This window comes from Equus caballus, chromosome 17 (genome assembly GCF_041296265.1).
Source record: "Equus caballus isolate H_3958 breed thoroughbred chromosome 17, TB-T2T, whole genome shotgun sequence".
NCBI classification, from domain to species: Eukaryota; Metazoa; Chordata; class Mammalia; order Perissodactyla; family Equidae; genus Equus; species Equus caballus.
This window is the reverse complement of record NC_091700.1, coordinates 45,566,077-45,586,071: the sequence shown is the minus strand read 5'-3', so window position 1 is coordinate 45,586,071 and position 19,995 is coordinate 45,566,077. Positions and strand designations below refer to the sequence as shown.

Here is a 19,995-nt window from a genome sequence, read left to right as displayed (position 1 = left end):
TGGTGCTAGTTCACAAGGGGTTCATGTAAGAAAATGTGTGTGGATTAGCACAGATTCACCACCAATATTAGACTTAAAAACCGTACTTTACTACTGGTGGGATTTCGGTGTCATGTTTGCGTTTTGAAACTAGCATTTAATATAGAGTCTAGTTATAAATGTTAGTATTATAGGACATTTATTAACCTCAAGAGATTTGATAGAAAACATTCCGTTCTCTTTCAAAGCAGCTGAGATGGAATACCAGTCTTGAGTTAAGTTCAGAGAATTTTCAAGTTATTAAAATATCTTTGTGGCTCTTTTTTTTCAAGCTCCCAGTTGAAGACTTGTGCAGTTTAACATCCCAGTCGCTGTCCATGGCACAGAATGCAGTAGTACCTGCATCTACAGAAGACATTCTCTTGAAGGGTTTCACTTCCTTAGAAATGGAAGAAGAAAGAATTGAAACCGCACAACAGGTGAATGGCAGTATTATTTCTAAGGATGTTTTATTATTTTGAATGTCTTAAGACAGGACTAATGAAAAAGGTTCTAATTGAGAGTTCTGAATATTTAAAACTATAGTTAATGTCAGATGTTTCTAGAACATTCTTGATTTTGTGTTTGTGGCTATTTCTTAAGTGTTTTAATGAACTTGTTACCCAATTATATTTGCAACATAGGTAAAAATAGGATATTCCCAGTTTAGATGTTGATAGACTGTTATATTTATCAAGGTTTTAATATTTTATGTACTTTTGACTTCCTCCAGTATATGTCAATGTTAATGTGTTATACACATTAATAACGTGTTATACATATTAATAATGTGTTATACATACAGATGCGCACACACCCCTGTCTGGTTATTGCTAGGTAATTTCTTTTTCAAAAACTTAAACATTCTCTTTAGGTGAACCTTATAATTATTTTTCAGTAATGTAACATGTGTAATCTTCTCTTGGTTTTTGCTTCTTCCTAATTATAAACCTAAATATACAGTAGTTTCTTGTGTCACTTCCTCTGTCTCCTCTTTCTGTCCTGTTAAGAATCAAAGCTGAGGTATTTACCAAGTAAAACATAGAACAAATGTGCCGAATTGCATAGACAGTAAGTCGAGGCAGGCAGTGCTGCAAGGTGATGAAGAGCTCCAGCTCCTCAGGTCGACCAGCCTGGATCTGAACGTCACTTCCATCGCTTACCATCTCTGTGAGCTTAGACAAATTGCCTGTCTTCTTAGGGCTTTAGTTGCCTAATGTGTAAAACAATGATGATTATTTATCTATGTCATAGGATTTTTGTGAGAATTAAATAAGATAATGCATGTAAATGCAGTGTGTGTCAGGCACACAGTTAGTGTGCAGTACACGATAGCTAAGTACTTGGCAAGCCTAGTGTCTTCAGAGAATAAGTGTACCCTTGACTTTGAATCCCACTTGAAAATTAGGGAAGATAATCTTGCACTATGTCTGTGAATTTACTTGGACTATTTGGAAAAAAATCTTCTGGATTAAATATGCACCTGCGTATCTCTCTTTAAATTAAAAAGAAATCTGATATATTGAGTTATAATTTACGTACAATAAAATGTACTCATTTTAAGAGTACAGCTTGATGAGTTTTGCCAAGTATATATACCTGTAACTACCACTATGATCAAGATGTAAAACATTTCCATGACCCCACAAAGTTCCCTCATGCTCATTTAGGGTCAGTCTCCCCCCTCTCTTTTTTAATACTAGCTATTTTCTGTGACATTGGTGGTAGGGCCAGAATTGAAACCCAGGTTTTGCTGATGCAAAGGTCAATGTTTTTAAACTAGTCTGTTGTATTATTTATGAGTTTGTATTCTCACAATTCTTATTAGATAACATTAGTGTTGGGATTTACCCAAAGCCCTATATTACCTACTCAGATTTGGCAAACTAGCAAGTAGGCCTTAGCCTCTTAGAAATAAATATTTATTTCTTATATATTGTATCTTTAACACTCTTCCTTATTTGTCTCTGATAATGGCCAATGGTTTTAATTCCTTTGCTTTTCCTAGTGTGTAAATATTGAGTATGCAATTTGAGTTATCTCCTGGCTTTAAACTGGTTATTAAGGTTTGAGCCCCACACAATAAGACCTATGTGCCCCTTTGACTTGCTGTTTAGCATGTAGCTGCTTTCCATTTTGTCTGTTTAGTTTTGTTGATAATATGATACTCTTTATTTTTCCAGTTTTTCTCATGGTTCGCAAAGCTACAAACTCAGATGGATCAGGATGAAGAAACGAAGTATAGGTATGTGGCTCTTACATTTGTTGGCTATCCTAATTTTTAGATCACAGTCATTTGAAGCGTTTCATAATCTGTGTCTTTAAATAAAATTAGGTACAAAGAAAACTCCAACAGCAACATGTTCTTTAAGAACAGCCATTGAGAGGGTTTGGGTCATTTCAACTGGTATTGGAAGTTGTGTGATTAAAAAAAAGTTAACCCATGACAGACATGTAGAATAAATAAGATATCAACTTTATTGTCATGATCTTCTTCGAAGAATTGAGGAGCTTTTGTTACTGCAGCACAGCCTGGTCTATCTGACTGAGACAAGCCGTGTCTGAAATTGCTGTAACATGTTCCTGTTATTTAAATCTTTATTATTTAGTTCAGAATATTAAGTTATACTTTATACTTGGAGAGAAAATATTCAAGATTTGAAATATTCTAAGTTTCTGGATTAAAAAAAAGAAAAAAGAAAAAAGTTAAATCATAATTTACTGGTTCACAGGGGCAGACATTGGTTTTTAGATAACTCTGGAAAGGTCTGAGTTCAAGTGGGAGCTTTACGGGAACTCTAAGAGGTGTTTGTTGCCTTTCTTTGGAAGGAGAGACCCAAGAGACTGTAAGGATGGTCGCCTGGATTGGGTGTAACTGTTGTTCTGTTTGTGTGTATTGATAGCATGGGGAAAATGATGGTATACAGTTTCTACCTGATTTGGGGACCATGGCTTGAGCATTTGTGTACATTTCCCATTTTTAAGTGACTTATTTTGCTGGGCAATGTGTTAGGCTCTTTGATGTATGATTCCGTTTAATCTTCATAGCAGCTCTGTGAAGAAAAGTATCATTGTTCCCATTTTACAGATGAGCATCTGAGGCCTGTAAATACTAAGTAACTTGCCTAACGTCATGGAGACTTGGGCAGAGCAGAGACATGGACTCAGCTCTTCTAATTCCAAGTCTGAAACCCTTTCCACGCGTCACACCATCTCTCAAAGGCAGAAGTGATGTGAAGGATCGACCTATTTGGTGGTCCTGCTCTCTCAGTCTTTGAAAGTTGAGCCAGTGATTTATTGCCTTACATGTGAAAAGCCAGTTTATGGCTTTAAAACTGATTTCTTTTATTGGTCATAGTTTCAGTGATTTCCTTTGTAAGTGTTGAAACAGTTTGTGACATAGCTTATGGTACATTTCTGAATATAAGAAACTTTTTTGAATAGGTCAGACTTTCCTCCTGAAATTCAAGCATTTGGGAAAAAATGAGACTGTTGTTTATTGACTATGTTCTTTGGGGGAAAATATTGCCAATCCCCTTTTGGTTCTGTTTTCTAGACAGATGAGGGATTACTTGTCTGGGTTTCAGGAGCAATGTGATGCTATATTGAATGATGTAAACAGTGCTCTTCAGCATCTGGAATCATTGCAGAAACAGTATCTTTTTGTGTCCAATAAGACAGGAACCCTACACGAAGCCTGTGAACAGCTCCTAAAAGAACAGGTAATTTGGAGTAGGAGAGAGGGTCAGTGATTATATTTAATATTTTATTTTTAGGAAGATGAATACAGTTTAATTCTAATTTCCTTAATTTCTCCAAGTATATATTGAACACTGATCTATATGAGGCCTTGAGGCCTTATGCTGAGTATGCAAATTATTACCTTGACAGCCTGCTTTTATTCTAAATAAGCTCATGTGAATAGGGACAAAGGCAGGCGTTCCTGTGTTTTGAGCTGTTGGGTCTCGTCAGTACAGTTTCAGAGTGAAGAGGATATATTAGTTTGCTCTGTTCGCTCTTTATTATTGACACTTATATAGTGATTGCACTAATGGTAGGGTTTATAAAGAGATGAACTGGTTGGGTTGCACTTAAACTTGTGACCTAAAGATAGAATATTTAAACTGCTATGTTTATCTCAGAGTTTTCTCTATATTTTGTGTTTTTTAAAAGGCAGTCATTTATTATTTTATTAAGAGATCATATGTAATTTACTATAATAATCGTTGCTTATTTTAGTCTATGATTGCAGAAATCTTTGAGCATTATTCTGAAATCATGTCTAATATTAACCTATAGTCTAATATAAGTCTATTCAATGTAATTTTGAGATTGGAGTATTGATTCTTATGTTCTTCTGGTAACTGATTTTTCTCTTTTAAAAAATGCAAGTTGGAACTGGTTGATCTGGCTGAAAACATTCAACAGAAGCTTTCCTATTTTAATGAATTGGAAACTATTAATACTGTAAGCGTGGTTTTTTACTTTTTGTAAAGTTAGTAACTTTGTTTTATATTTCCCTTTCTGAATATAATCTTTAAACTTATAAATTGTCTTGAGTTATATTTTAACTTAGTAGTTTGCTTGCTGATAGATGTTCCATATTTGTGGCTGATGGCGATACCATTACTAGTTCAGATTTTTTCAAATATGATTTAAGTAATAGTTCCTCGTAAGTTGTGTTATTATTAAAATCTCCTTGTCGGTTACCTCTCATAGTATCTTATTTGTAAGCTGTGAAGAAGATTATAAGAAGAAATATTAAGTTTTACATCTTGCTGTGGTTGTACTACTATAATAGTAGTCAAAATATTTTTTAAGCTAATCTCATGTTTAGTTTGAGGAAAAGTTTGGTCCTCAAATGCGTACTTAAATCCTAAAGTAATATTCTCAATAAAGACTGCTTTGTAAATTATATTTCTGTGTGTTTCTGGCTCATAAATTAATCATAATAACTCATATAAATCATGTTATTATAGTTATTTATTATATATTAATAATAATTAAGGTTTACCAAAGAGATAGAAGTAAAACTAGTAGCCAGTTAATAATGGAATGCAATGGGAAATAGTTTATTGCCAAGCTGTTTGTATATTAACATAAATAATTGGCTGGTTTTACTTATTTTTATATATATTACTTTTCTTTATATTTTTATATATTTGTATATATTACAGATTATGTTTTATATATTTTAATATATAATTTTATGTGTTAAATATATTATATATTACTTATATTTATACTTATTAATATTATTACTTATATATATTTACTTATATTTATGTTTAGTTATATTTTACTTATATGTATTATATTTTACTTTCTTAATATGACCCCTAAACATAGTATGACTGACACTTAAGTCTGTAACCTTGAGAAAATCATCAGTGTTTAAAAGTGGAAAGCTTATGTACGTTGTAGAGTACTGGAAAATGGGAAGTGTAGGTGCTCGATGTGTTATTTTAATGTGACACTGTGCAGCAGGGTAGTGTAAACTATGTGCTAGTTCATGAATAGCCCCCATTAAAGCTCATTAGAATAAATAATAAACTGAATAAAGGAATAAACTGAATTAAGTCAGTATTTTTTTTATTAGACCACTCTTGATTGTTACACCTGGGCTGTATTTGAGGCTATTTTTGTGACTCTTATAACTGTGTTATGTCCTAAAGGGAAATATGCTAATTTAATATATAATTTTAAACTTTTACCTGTATGTTTTTTTGTGAATTAAGTTTGAATTTTCTTTTCCCTTAAAGAAATTGAATTCTCCTACATTGTCTGTGAATAGTGAAGGATTTATACCTATGCTGGCCAAGTTAGATGACTGTATAACATATATCTCATCTCATGTAAGTCATAGTATTTCTGTATATTTTCAAGAAATCTTAACATCCTTATTCTATCGCTTCTTATGCCATAAAGGAATTGTTTCTTCTGAAGGGAAAAATGTATCTGTAGGATACTTGAAGAAAAACTATAGTAAATTCTTAATCATGTCAGTAGTGATGTAAAATGTGCTTTCAGTGGCTGAGGCAGCCACTGAGGCAGGCAGAAAGAGGTCCTGGCTGACACGACTTTGTTCCAGCTAAAAGGTTGATCGATTTTTAGGCTGTTAACTTCCTGTTGTGTTAGATACTTCTTTGGAAACAGAAAGTGTTACCTGGGGAGCATAAAGGGACGAGCCCTTTGATTTAATCACCCTTTCTTTCTATCCCCCAAGGACTTATAGCTGTATTTATTTCTCCCAATTCCTGTTCTTTTGCTAGTTGGGCCTGACATATTAACCTTGACGTCTGTGGGGCACTGAAAATATATTTTGCTAAAAACTGCAAACATTTGTTGAGCCCCTCCTTTGTCTTAGGCACAGGGGATTTGGCTATGACTGAGGCAGTCACAGTGCTCATCTTCATGGGGCTGGCAGTCTACATAAGACCTTCTTTTGAACTTTAGCTTTACCTAAAGGACACATTAGTTTTCATTAAAAGTTTACTGTGTCGATGTTTGTTTCCTCTTTCTAAATCTTTCCCCTTCCTTTACAGCCGAATTTTAAAGATTATCCTGTATATTTACTGAAGTTTAAGCAATGTCTTTCTAAAGCTTTGCATCTCATGAAGACGTACACTGTGAACACACTACAGAACCTCACAAGTCAGTTATTGAAAAGGGTGAGTTAACTGGTGAGGTGGTTTTTTTTTTTTTTTTTTTTTTAATTCATGTATCTTTCATAATCTTAATCTGAGATAAGTACTTAGTAACTCCAAAAATTTTTTTACCTTTTGTTAAATAAGAATATGCATTGCAGTTTTATTTATAATAGGAAAAAATGGCCATATTATATCTGTCCATCAGTCTTATTTTCAAAGAATATGTAATAGTATGAGAAGTATTCAGTTAATATATGATAAACAATAAAGTAAGATTCAAACTATTTGTCTTAAAACATTTTCTTTTCTCTTTTTCATGAAAATATTGGAGGGAAATAAACCAAAATAATAAAAGTTCTGTCTGAATGGTGGGATTACATTTGATGGATAATTTGAAATTTTTCTTTATGTATGATGGATGATTTAATTTTCTGTGTTTAGCAAATGTGTTTTTATTGAGTGCCTCCTAAATGGTTGGCGTTGTGCTAGGAACTGTACAATAGTGAAAAGGAGCTAGCAAGGTCCCTGCACTGATGGAGCTTATGTTCAGGAGGAATAATCAGTAAAGAAGGAAACAAACAAATTAATTAGTTGCAGATTGTAGTAGATGCTGGGTGGAAAATTAGGAGAGCATTAGGTTAGAGGATAAGAGTGGAGCTAGTTAGGATGGTCATTGAACACATTTCTTTCCTACGGAAATAAAACCATAAAGATTATGCATTTTATTTTTTAAGCTTACTTTCTGAACAATGTGGAATATCATTCTTGAGCTTTCAGTTCAAAGCCACTGATTTTTGGGTTGCATTTTATCATTCACATTGCTCTTAGCTGACATAACAGCCGGACTGTATGTATAATTTTTCTGTTTTGCAAAATTTTTTTTTTTTTTTTTTGGCTGAGGAAGATTTGCGCTGAGCTAACATCTGTTACCAATCTTCCTCTTTCTCTTTTTTTTGTATGTGAGCTGCCACCATAACATGGCCACCAACAGAGGAGTGGTAGGTCTGCCCCCCAAGAGCCAAACCCAGGCTGCTGAAGTGGAATGTGCTCAATTCAATCACTAGGCCACTGGGACTGGCCCCTATTTTGCAAAATTCTTAATAAGTTTAGGAAACTAATACTTAAGAAGTTCTAATACCTACTATGTTCTAGTGCTATTACCATTAGCTGCATAAAACATTTATGAGTGTAAGTTGTCACCATTTAATGGATGCACTGAATCTCAGAGAGCTTGAGTAATTTGCCCAATGTCCTACTCTCGGTAAGTGACCAGGTATGAATCTGAATTCAAATCTCTTTACCACCAAAATTAATGTAACATAAGGTAAAATTTGATTATAAAGAGGAGAGAGATGACAGTTCCACATAATTATTTCTCATTTGTAGCAGTAATGTTTAATTTCTCTTTGAGATTTTTCTAAGCTTTTGGTTGGTAATAGAGGCCAAGCAGTAGCCATTTTAAGTAGTGTGTGTCACATTTTCTGAATAATTATTTCTTTGCTAATTATCTTCCTTCCCTATTCTCCCCCATGTTTCTTTAGGATCCTTCATCTGTACCTAATGCAGACAATGCCTTCACACTATTTTATGTGAAATTTCGAGCTGCTGCCCCCAAAGTCAGAGTAAGTCTATTGCCATAAATAGGATATTGCTATGAAATTTATTTAGCCAGCGCTTTTCAAGTACTACTGTATGTTAGCCCTTCGCTTATGCCAGGAAAATGAACATGAATGAAGGTAGGCATTGTCTTTCCACATTACAGCAGTGTATCTTCAAGGTGCTTTAAGACCACAGGGCAGGAATTACCTAGCTCTTCCTCTGAGGCCTATGGAAGGTTTCCAGATGAAGGTTATATTTGAGCCTTTAAAAGCTCAGATTTACAGTGGACTTAAGGGACTTGATAAGGATATTTTATACAGAGAGAACAGCATGTATGAGGAAGGTTGTAGACACATAAATAAGACATGGATTTTGGGAGAACTTTATGTAGCTTGTTCTGACCAGAACATGGGCATTAGTAGGATGTGATGGTAAAAAAGACACAAAAAATGGCAAAGACTGTGTCACAAGGGGTGTTAACATGTCACACTAGTTCAGGAAAAGTGGAGAACCAGTGAAGTATTTTAAACGGGAGTGGTTTGGTCAGATTTGCCATTTCATAAGAGTAAGGATGCAGAATAAAGAATGAATTATGCTGAAGAGAGATCTGAGACCAGGAGGCCTGATTAACAAGGAGGATTTTGCAGAAATCTCGGTGGGAACTAGGAGTTGAATTAAGGTGCTGGTAGTATGTTCCATGAGGTTGGGAACGTGTGCCTTGTTAACTCTCCTCAGCACAATGTCTGGAACATAAAGGAATGCATGTAGTATTTATCTTGATTGAGTGATTGGAAATGGAGGGTCCAGAGTCGATATATGTGTTATATATTTAATACCATATCTGAGATACAGTTGACTGGAGCTGATAGATATATTTTTTCCTACTCATTGTGAAGTTAGTAGAAAGAGTAGTCCACTTTTGCTGACTCTGACCTCACTCCCTTCCTTATTTCTCTCTTGGAAGTCAGTTGAAAGGAGTTTTTTGTTTTTTGAAGTAAGAGAAACTTGGTTTTGTTTATAGAAGATATAGGAGAAGAGTGGTTACTTGATGGTATGAGGTTTAGATTATACCTGATTGGTTGCTTTTGCTTGTTAGTCAATGATAAAAATTTGATTAGAAAGGAAATGGTATAGGTTAAGAGGGCTCAGTGTGGTGAGTGAATATAAAATAGATAATTATCAGGGTCTTTCCTACATGCCATTTACCAATGGTAAGCAATTAGTATATGTGATGGGATCCGATTTATATTAGTGACAGAAGGCATAAAATATTTACTTAGAAATAACCTTATTGGAAATACAAGGGTGAGAAAAATGACAAAACTAGACAGAAGATCATAAAAGATTGAATAAATGGTAAGCCTTATCTTGTTCCTGGTTTTGGAGACAATTTTTAGTGTTAGTTCCTCCTAGTGTCATTTATTAGTTAAATGTAATTCTAGCAAAAATTCCAATGGAATTTCTTTTTGGGTGATCCTAAAATTCATCTGGTATGGTAAATAAGCAAGACTAAACAAGAAAATTTTGAAAAATACGGTGATAGTGATTTAACAATTTACTGACAGATCATCGGAATGAAAAATTCTGGAACTTAGTATAAAGAGAAACATCAAATCAAAGAGGAAGGGTGGGAATTTTCTACATAGTACTGGGAAGATTTGTTAAGTATCTGGGGGAAAAAAACGTAAGCTGTTCACTTTATAACATTACCAAAATACATTCTAAGTGAATTAAAAAGTTAAATGCAAAAATGATGAGCAGATTGAAAAAAAACCACTAGAAGAAATTATTGGAAAAGAATTACAGAGTAAAAGATTAAGGATATAAAAATTAAAGTTTTCTGGATTTTAAACAGCCAAAGAAAAGGCAGAAGCCGGAGAGAATGTTTGTAATGGAGAAATAAGAAGGTTACTCTCTTTAATATATTGAGTGCATACAAATCAGTAAGAAAGATGAATATCTAATATAAAAAAGGTCAGATTACTTATAGAAAATACACATGGTTAATAAATATGAGCTCCTGTTTAGTTTCAGTGGAGAATGCATCCAATTTAAGGTTAGGTGGCATTTTTTTGTCTGTTAGAAATTAGCAGATTAAGGTGTAAATAGTCAGTGCTTTTGAGGACTTGGTAGGATTGGCAGTACTACTGATAATGATTCCTTTCTCAAAAACATTTTAGGAGAATGATTTAGAAGCCTCTAAAAATATTTCTCTCTTTTGACCCAGTGTTGGGGTCCCTAGCTGTGAAGCAGGTACTATCGTTATATCCCCTTTACATGGTAAGAAGTGGGATCGCAGAGAAGCGAACCAGCTCTCTGGACTCAGGACTCAGACAACTATTGGGGAGCTGGCACTCAAACCCTCTAGTTTCACTCCAGGCCCAGAGCTTTTAACCACTAGGCTGTTATTCTGAGAAACAACCTAGATGTCTCACAGGAGAACACTGGTTGACTTACAGTACATCTACCCAAGGGGTTATTCTGTAGCCATTTAAAGTCATGTTTTAAATAGTATTTATAATGATAATTCATTAAGTTCTCGGTGCCAGGCACTGTGCTAAGGCTTTCTATTTACATTTTCATTTGATATTGAAAATTATTTAATAATAGGAAAGTGTTTTGAAATACTGTTGATTTTTGAAAAGCAGTTTATAAAGCTGAGTAAATAGTATACTTAGAGTTATGTTTAAAAAGAAAAATATAGTAACTATAGTATATGCATATAAAAAACTGAAAGAATATTCTAAAACATAAACTGATTATTTTGTGGTATTATAGGTGATTTTTATGTTCCAACTTTTTTGTATTTACAGATTTCCTAACATGAGCCTGTATTACTATTATAATCAGAAAGTAATTAAAAGTATAACTAAAACAGATGGCTTTTTAATATATTTTTCTTTATTCTGCAGACTCTTATTGAACAAATAGAACAACGATCTGAAAAAATACCTGAGTGAGTACCCAGAAGTTCTTCAGTTTGCAAATTACCTTCCTCTTGAAGTACTGCTTTTCCAAATCTAGCATGTCCCTGATACTTTCTGAGCAATTACCTTGCATCCTGTGCACTCTGTTTCTTGTAGCACACAGCTGATTTTGGGGAGCAAGGTCAGAGGCCTGATATAGCAAGTTTGCAAGGCATCTCTTTTTCCCATAGCGGGATTTTCTTCTCATTTGGGTAGATGTAACATCTCTACACTTGGAAGATAAATCTTTCTTTAAAATATAAAGGTTAAGGCACTCAGTTCATTATGTTTTGGCTTTTCTTTATATACATGAGTGTTTGTAGTATTTAATATGGGTAAATAAACGCTAATCATATAGCGTTAGACGTTTGGCAACTTATTTTGGGATTTAAGATCATATTTAGTTTATGTGTCTGAAATCGTAAGTTTATACTCCAGTCTCATTTGTTTTTCATCAGATACCAACAACTGCTAAATGACATCCACCAGTGTTACCTTGATCAACGGGAGCTCCTTTTGGGTCCTAGTATTACTTGTACTGTAACAGAGTTGACCAGCCAGAATAACAGGGATCATTGTGCCTTGGTAAGTTTCTGCTTGTTTTGGTTTAATGTTAAGACTTCTTCGAAGCTATTTTGATACCCTAGAAGCTATACTTGGGTAGATAAATTTTGGTTCTCATATCTACAAACTTAAAGAATTTTTCTTTCAGTTATGACAAATCTAGTTTAGTAATTAGCATTCAGGTTGGTAAAATAGCCTCAATTTGAGCTGTCTTTTGAGATATGAAGATTCACAAATAAGTATTGTTTCTTGAAAGATGAAGTTTCAAAGTTGGTGGATTTATATTGACAATTTAATCTTAGCTTTTGCTGCAGAAGTGCTTTTTTGTTTAGTGTGATTTTAATTTATACTGTAGAAAAATATGTAAAGATTCATTTTTTAAAATATTCCCCTTTCAACTAGAAAAGTAATTTATTTTCATTGTCAGAAGTTTAGAAAATAATGTGTAAAGAAGAAAATAAAAATCACTCATATTCAAATTATGGAGTGAATCATTGAAAACCAACTATTTTCTGTTGTTCAGATAAGCTGTTTTATGAATATGGAAGCGTAGTCTCTGTGCAGATAAAATGCTTTCTCTTTTTCATCAGTGCTGGGATTGTTGTGGGTCTTTAACTAGGCGATGTGTGTTTGTGTTCTGCAGATTCGCAGTGGCTGTGCCTTTATGGTCCATGTATGCCAGGATGAGCACCAACTTTACAATGAATTTTTCACAAAACCAACGCCAAAATTAGAGTAGGTGATGCACAGAATCTAACTCTTGTTTTTAAGATTTAATTTGCTGATGACCATAATGGCTTATTATATTATAGGTGTATTCTAAAGTTAACTGCAGAGTATTTTAACTTTTGTGGGTGTGTGAAGAGAATGTTGTTGGGAGGGACAGTGCTTCTTTATTTTGAAATAAATATGCTCTTTAAAGGCCAACGTGCTTTCGTATTCTTTATAATATAATTATGGAGACAATATGGTGTAATAGTAAGAATCCTGTATAGGAAACTAAGTCTTAGGATCTGTATCTCTGTATCTGCACTAAGTGTAATAGTTCCTTCTAGTAAAAAAATTCTTTGATTCTAACTGATGAAAGACACTTAAAAATATAAACACTGTTTAATATCTTTTTCCTTATTTTTCTCAAAGTGTCTTTTATAATCCTCTCTTAGTCACTTTTGGTTTCTTCATATTGGTGATTTTGGCTCGTATGAAGATTCCAAGATTATAACTCTTGTAATGGAGAAGAGACAAGTTTACCTTATGGTTTTGATTGGGTTGATCACTTTTGATGAAATACTGTATATAGATGATTACTATTGACAATATGAACAATATGGACAACCTAATTTTTTCTTTTCAAATGTTGAAAGTTTTCAAAATACTTGTATGTCCAAAGTACTTTGTATTTTATTTATCTAAATCTGTAAGTATTCAAGAATTTTGAATCTGTCTGTCCTGGGGAAAATGTTACCGTTTGATTCACAGTGATGTAGAATATAAAAGGTTTATTAAGTCTACTGAAATTTTTTAAATCAATTTTGAAAGGACATATACAAAATTATTGCTGAAATAAAAGTTGTAATAAATTGACGTTTGGCTAGGGGCAGCTGATTTGAACTGACCTCTGAGGATTGCTTATTGATTCTGAGCTTTTAAAGCCAAAACTGTTTACAGAATTACTTTCAGCCTTTCACTTCTCTTTATATAATGTTTTCACATAACTATTTTCCAGTCGATGTTTATTTATGTTGGCTGGAAGAAATCAGTGATGACTTTTAAACTATTAGAAGATCTTGAAAAAATTGCTACTAATAACAATGTTTTATTTCTTCATTTTAGTGAACTTTTGGAGAAACTGTGTGTGTCATTGTATGATGTCTTCAGGCCGTTGATCATTCATGTCATTCACTTAGAGACTCTATCAGAACTTTGTGGGATTCTTAAAAATGAGGTGCTTGAAGATCATGTACAGAACAATGGTAAATGATAAGTAGAAGTGATCACTTTAAAGATCTTTTTAATTATATCTGTGGCTCAATGAATTTGAAAAAGATTAGCTCCTTTTGCCCCCCACCTCCTCATCTATATAAATTTAAAATTTTTGAACCCTGGGTTGATGCTTTGTCCCTTTATGAATCAAGATGGACCTTATTCTGTGAATAAAGATACAAATTAAATGGGGAAAGAATTTTAAAATCTGAGAAAAATTAGTAATAAAATAATTATGGTTACTTTCTGGCATCTGAAATGCAGAGAGAACTGACCATCAGTTTTGGGTTAGGCATTTCTAGGACACTGTTAGCAGAATACATAAAGTAATTGACTATATTGTGTACTCTTGATTAAAAAACAGGAAGTATTTTAGCATACATAGTAATGATTCATCTTTTTTTCTTTTAAAGATTTTATTTTTCGTTTTTCTCCCCAAAGCCCCCTGGTACACAGTTATATATATATCTTTAGTTGTGGGTCCTTCTAGTTGTGGCATGTGGGACACCACTTCAGCATGGCCTGACGAGCGGTGCCATGTCCGCACCCAGGATCCGAACTGGCAAAAGCATGGGCTGCCAAAGCGGAGCAGGCGAACCCAACCACCCGGCCACGGGCCCGGCCCCTGATTCATCTTTTTAAGATTATAAATAAGGAAAAGCAACTCCTTGAAACAGCTCTACTTTATCCATCTGATATAGTCAGTATTTGATTTGATTGTCATAGAAACATGATTTTCTTAATGATACTTAGATACCTTTAAAAAACATGCTTCAGGAAATCATTTTACTGACAGAAATTATTGTCCTCATTTTGCCTTTCCTTAGGAGGCACTGCAGGTTTGTTATTCTTCCAAAGTTTCTGTTGCATTTAGTTCCTTCTAAGATGTACATTTTCTTGCTTCTTAGTTAAAGGCTATTTTTTAAATTAATGTATGTATGTGATTGTATAGTGTCTCCAACTCCCCAGCCTTTGGAAAGCTGTTACTGAATTACTGATGTCTTAACGTTGATACATCTTAGAAATGAAGAAATTCCGTAGAAACTCATATCTTGTTTTATTTTTTTACTGATTCGTTTTGCAAAAACGTTAACAAGGCATTTAATGTCTATTGGACTCAATTTATTTGTAAAATGGGGATGATAACAATAAGCTTACTTAGCTGTCTCTCAGGAGTGGTCTGAAGTTATATGAGATTACTTTTTAAAAGCACAAAGAACTTTAAAATTCAGATTTTATTATTCATATTAACAATAGAAGTAATTTCAGTGTCCCAGGAAGAAGGTGTAAGGGTGAATTTTTTTCTTTTTTCTTTTTTTGAGAAAGATTAGCCCTGAGCTAACATCTGCCACTAATCCTCCTCTTTTTGCTGAGGAAGACTGGCCCTGAGCTAACATCTGTGCCCATCTTCCTCTACTTTGTATGTGGGACACCTGCCACAGCATGGCTTGATAAGTGGTGTGTAGGTCCACACCCGGGATTTGAACCTGCAAACCCCAGGCTGCCAAAGTGGAGCGTGTGAACTTAACTGCTTTGCTGCTGGGCCAGGCCCTGTAAAGCCTAATTTATTTCACAATTTTAAATTTGAGGAAATTGAAGGACATTTACTAAGTTTTTTAAGATCATTGAGTCATACTGAAATAGAATATAGCCCCCAGAAGCAAAAGTGCTTCATATTATTACTAGACAATTTAGTAATATTTTTGCTTTTTTAAGGAAAGTATTTTTCTAAATCTAAGAGAATGAATGATTGTACTTTTTTTATCAGCCGAACAACTGGGGGCCTTTGCAGCTGGAGTGAAGCAGATGTTGGAAGATGTACAAGAGCGGCTCGTCTACCGAACCCACATCTACATTCAGACAGACATCACGGGCTACAAACCAGCTCCTGGAGATCTGGCGTATCCTGATAAGTTAGTAATGATGGAGGTGGGTCTCCTCACTTGATCTCTGCTCTACCCCACACCGGTTTTGGATGTTTTGAAAATAGAATTTTTCTTTTTGATTCTCACTCAAGATGTAAAATCAAGGTAAACTTGCCATAAAATCATGGGAAATAAAATTGAACAGAACTAATTTGTTAGATTGTCTTTCTGTCCAGTTGTATTTTATCAACTCTCTTTTCAGTTCTTCTCCCTTTTCCAAGAAGTTTGCAGTCTCAATTTTTAAATTGAATTAGTGATTCCTATGATTTCTCCTTTTTTTCAAAAGCGGCATAGGAGAGGGTTGATAATCTAGAAGCCACCATAGTTGGTGGTCTTGTAACCATGTGTCGTACTGTCTCATAAAAACCCTGGAGGCCGTCTCCTCAAAATTATACAGTATTGAAGTTCAGTTTATGGTTAGAAGACTTAGGTTTATCTCACTGATCTTTCAGTTACATATATATCTTCATTTTCTTTGAGTGCTGAACAGAGTTGAAATAATGCCGAGGATATTAGTGCTAAAACAGAATTAGAACCTAGAACTTTTTGATGGAAGTTTCAAATATAAGCAAAAGTAGAGAGAATAATATAATGAGCTCTTACATAGCATCATCCCAGCTTCAACATGGCCAATCTTATTTCACATGGGCCTCCCTTCCTTCCCCTCTCCCCTTAGTTATTTTGGAGCAAATTCTGAACATCATTTCATCAGTAAATACTTCAGTAGGTAGCTTTGAAAGGTATGGGCACTTTATTTTTGCAGTGAACGTTTTTTTTTAGTTTTATTGAGAAATAATTGACACATGTTGCTGTATAAGTTTAAGGTGTACAGCTTGATCGTTTGATTTACATATATTGTGAAACAATTACCACAGTAGGTTTAGTTAACACCCAGCATCTCACGTAGATACAATAAAAAGAAAAGAAAAATAAATTTCTCCTTGTGATGACAACTCTTAGGATCTGTTCTCTTAACAACTGTCCTGTATATCCTACAGCAGTATTAGCTATAGTCATCGTGTTGTACATTACATGCCTAGTACTTATTTATCTTATAACTGGAAGTCTGTGCCTTTTGCCCACCTTCCTCCACTTCCCCTTCCCCTCCACCTCTGCCTCTGGTAACCACAAATCTGATCACTGTTTCTGTGAGTTTGATTTTTTTGTGTGTATCGTTTTTTTTCTTAGATTCCACATGTAAGTGAGATCATACAGTGTTTATCTTTCCCTGTCTGACTTATTTCACTTAGGATAATGCCGTCAGGGTCCGTCTATGTTGTCACAAATGGTAGAATTTCCTTGGTTTTGTGGCTGAATAATACTCCATTGTGTATCTCTCTCTCTCTATATATATATATACCACAACTTCTTTATGCATTCATCCATTGCTGGACACTTAGGTTGTTTCCATGTCTTGGCTCTTGTAAATAATGCTGTTATGAACATGGGGGTGTAGATACCTTTTTGAGCTGGTGTTTTCATTTCCTTTGGATGCATTCCCAGAAGTGAAATTGCTGAATCACATGGTAGTTCTATTTTTAATTTTTTGAGGAGCCTCCATACTGTTTTCCATAGTGGCTGCAACAGTTTGCAATCTTACCAACAGTGCACAAGCGTTTCCTTTTCTCTACATCCAGGCCAGCATTTGTTATCTCTATCTTTTTGATGATGGCCATGTTAACAGGCGTGAGGTTATATCTCGTTTTAATTTGCATTTCCCTACTGACTAGTGATGTTGAGCATCTTTACATCTAGCTGTTGCCCATTTGTTTTTCTTCTTCCTAAAAATTTCTGTTCAGGGGCCAGCCCCGTGGCCGAGTGGTTAAGTTTGTGCGCTCTGCTTCAGTGCCCAGGGTTTTGCTGGTTAGGATCCTGGGCGCGGACATGGCACTGCTCGTTAGGCCACGTTGAGGCGGCATCCCATATGCCACAACTAGAGGGACCTGCAACTAAGATATACAACTGTGTATGGGGGGGATTTGGGGAGATAAAGCAGGAAAAAAAAAAAAAAAGATCGGCAACAGTTGGTAGCTCAGGTGCCAATCTTAAAAAATAAAAAAATAAAAAATAAAAATGTCTGTTTAGGTCCTCTGCCCATTTTTTAATTGGATTGGGTTTTTTTGCTATTGAATTGTTTGAGTTCTTTACATATTTTTGACGTTAGCCCCTTATCAGATATATGTTTTGCAAATATTTTTTCCCATTCCATAGGTTGTCTTTTTACTTTGTTGATGGTTTTTTTTGCCGTGCAGAGCTTTTTAGTTTGATGTAGTCCCACTTGTTTATTTTGGTAAGGGCACTTTTATCTTTATCATAACCTTAATACAATTATCACACCTAAAAACATTATTTATAGTTCCTTAATATCAAATATTCTGTTGAATTTATGATTTTTTCAGATTCACTAATGTTTTGTCGCATTTGCTTTCTTCGTGTATGTTTTATTGCTGACCATTTGAAAGTCAGTTACAGACACCGTGGTACTCCACTGCTCAGTGCTTCCGTTCTCGCTCTCCTAAGAATAGAACATTCTGCACAGAACCACAGTGCTGTTTTTACATATATGAAAATTAGCATTAATTCAACATAGTTTATGTACAGTTTGTATTCAGATTTCCCCAGTTGTCCTTCAAATGTCTTTTATAACTAGATGAAAAAATTTTAAAAGTGATATCCAGTGAAAGTTACTGTCTTTTCCCCTCCCTTTGTTTTTTTGTTTTTTTGTTTTTATGAATTTGACTTTTTTAAAGAGACCAAACCGGTTTTATTGCTGCATGTGTCACATTCTGGATTTGTCTGATTGTTTTCCTCAGGTTTAGATTCAAGTTAATCTGTTTTTTTTTTGCAAGAATACTACATAGCTGATGTGTACTTCTTACTTCATCACGTCAAAGGCACGTAATGTCAGCTTGTTCTGCTATTGATTGAAGTAGTAATTGCTGACTCTTTTTATTGTAAAAGTACATTCTCCCCCTTGTAAATAGTAAGTGGTGATGAGATGATACTTTGAGATTGTGTGAGTTTCCCAACATCTTTTCACTCACTGGTTTTTGCAACCATTAATGATCTTCGCTGGGGCCGACCTGGTGGCACAGTGGTTAAGTTCGCACGTTCCGCTTCAGTGGCCCGGGGTTCGCCGGTTCAGATCCCAGGTGCGGACATGACACCGCTTGGCACGCCATGCTGTGGCAGGTCTCCCACATATAAAGTAGAGGAAGATGGGCATGGATGTTAGCTCAGGGCCAGTCTTCCTCAGCAAAAAGAGGAGGGTTGGCAGCAGTTAGCTCAGAGCTAATCTTCCTCAAAAAAAAAAAAAAAAAAAAAAATCCTTGCCTGAACCAGTTATTATGTTGAGGATAGCAAAATGGTCATTTTCATATCTGCTATTTCTTCTACATTTATTAGTTGGCATTCTGCTGTAGAGAATTAGTTGCCATTTCTCCCTCCCTCTTTTTCCCCTACCCCTTTCTCTTGTAGACTAGTGGATTTTTTAAAAAGTCATTATAATTCATTGCCATCAGTATTGTTTTTGATGCTCAAAATTGTCCCAAATATGACTATTGGAAGTCCCTTTAGGTTGGCTTAAAGGACAAAAGTCCTTTTGACATGTCCCCATAATCTTTGAGTACTTCTTTTTTCTTAACTTTATTGAGATATAGTTTACAAACCGTACAATTCACCCATTTAGAGTTTGTAATTCAGTGATTTTTAATATATTCACAAATATGTGCAGCCATCACCACACTCAATTTTAGACCATTTTTATCATCTCAGAAGGCAAACACTAATTGCTATCACTATAGATTGTCCTCTTCTGGACATTTCATATGAATGGAATCATATAGTATGTGGTCTTTTGTGACATCTTTCACTTAGCATAATGTTTTCATGGTTCATCCATGTTGTAGCATGTATTAGTAGTTCTTTCCTTTTTATGGCTGGATAATATTCCATTATATGGATATATCACATTTTGTTTATCCATTCATCTGTTGATGGATGCTTGCATTGCTTTCACCTGTTGGCTGTTATAAATAATACTGCCATAAACATTTATGTGCACATTTTTGTGTGGACATGTGTTTTCGTTTCTCTTGTGTGTATGCCTGGGAGTGGAATTTCTGAGTCTTATAGTAACTCTGTGTTTAATCATTTGAGGAACTGCCAGAATGTTTTCTAAAGTGACTGTACCTCTTTACCTTCCCACCAGCAGTGTATGAGGATTCTGATTTCTCCACTTACTTGCCAACCCTTGTTAGTACTTGGCTTTTTGATTCTAGTCTCCTAGTG

General features: G+C 34.7%; 1 protein-coding gene across 1 annotated transcript in view; it reads left to right on the top strand.

The window, feature by feature from the left end:
- COG3 (component of oligomeric golgi complex 3) overlaps positions 1 to 19,995 on the top strand; it is a 69,789-nt gene that overhangs the window by 9,641 nt on the left and 40,153 nt on the right. Inside the window, exons 2-13 of the mRNA NM_001301154.2 lie at positions 312 to 458; positions 2,202 to 2,263; positions 3,575 to 3,740; positions 4,411 to 4,485; positions 5,781 to 5,873; positions 6,564 to 6,689; positions 8,210 to 8,290; positions 11,180 to 11,223; positions 11,692 to 11,818; positions 12,441 to 12,532; positions 13,631 to 13,770; positions 15,549 to 15,709. Of these exons, the coding sequence (NP_001288083.1) occupies positions 312 to 458; positions 2,202 to 2,263; positions 3,575 to 3,740; positions 4,411 to 4,485; positions 5,781 to 5,873; positions 6,564 to 6,689; positions 8,210 to 8,290; positions 11,180 to 11,223; positions 11,692 to 11,818; positions 12,441 to 12,532; positions 13,631 to 13,770; positions 15,549 to 15,709 (1,314 nt within the window). The remainder of the gene's footprint in view (positions 1 to 311; positions 459 to 2,201; positions 2,264 to 3,574; positions 3,741 to 4,410; positions 4,486 to 5,780; positions 5,874 to 6,563; positions 6,690 to 8,209; positions 8,291 to 11,179; positions 11,224 to 11,691; positions 11,819 to 12,440; positions 12,533 to 13,630; positions 13,771 to 15,548; positions 15,710 to 19,995) is intronic.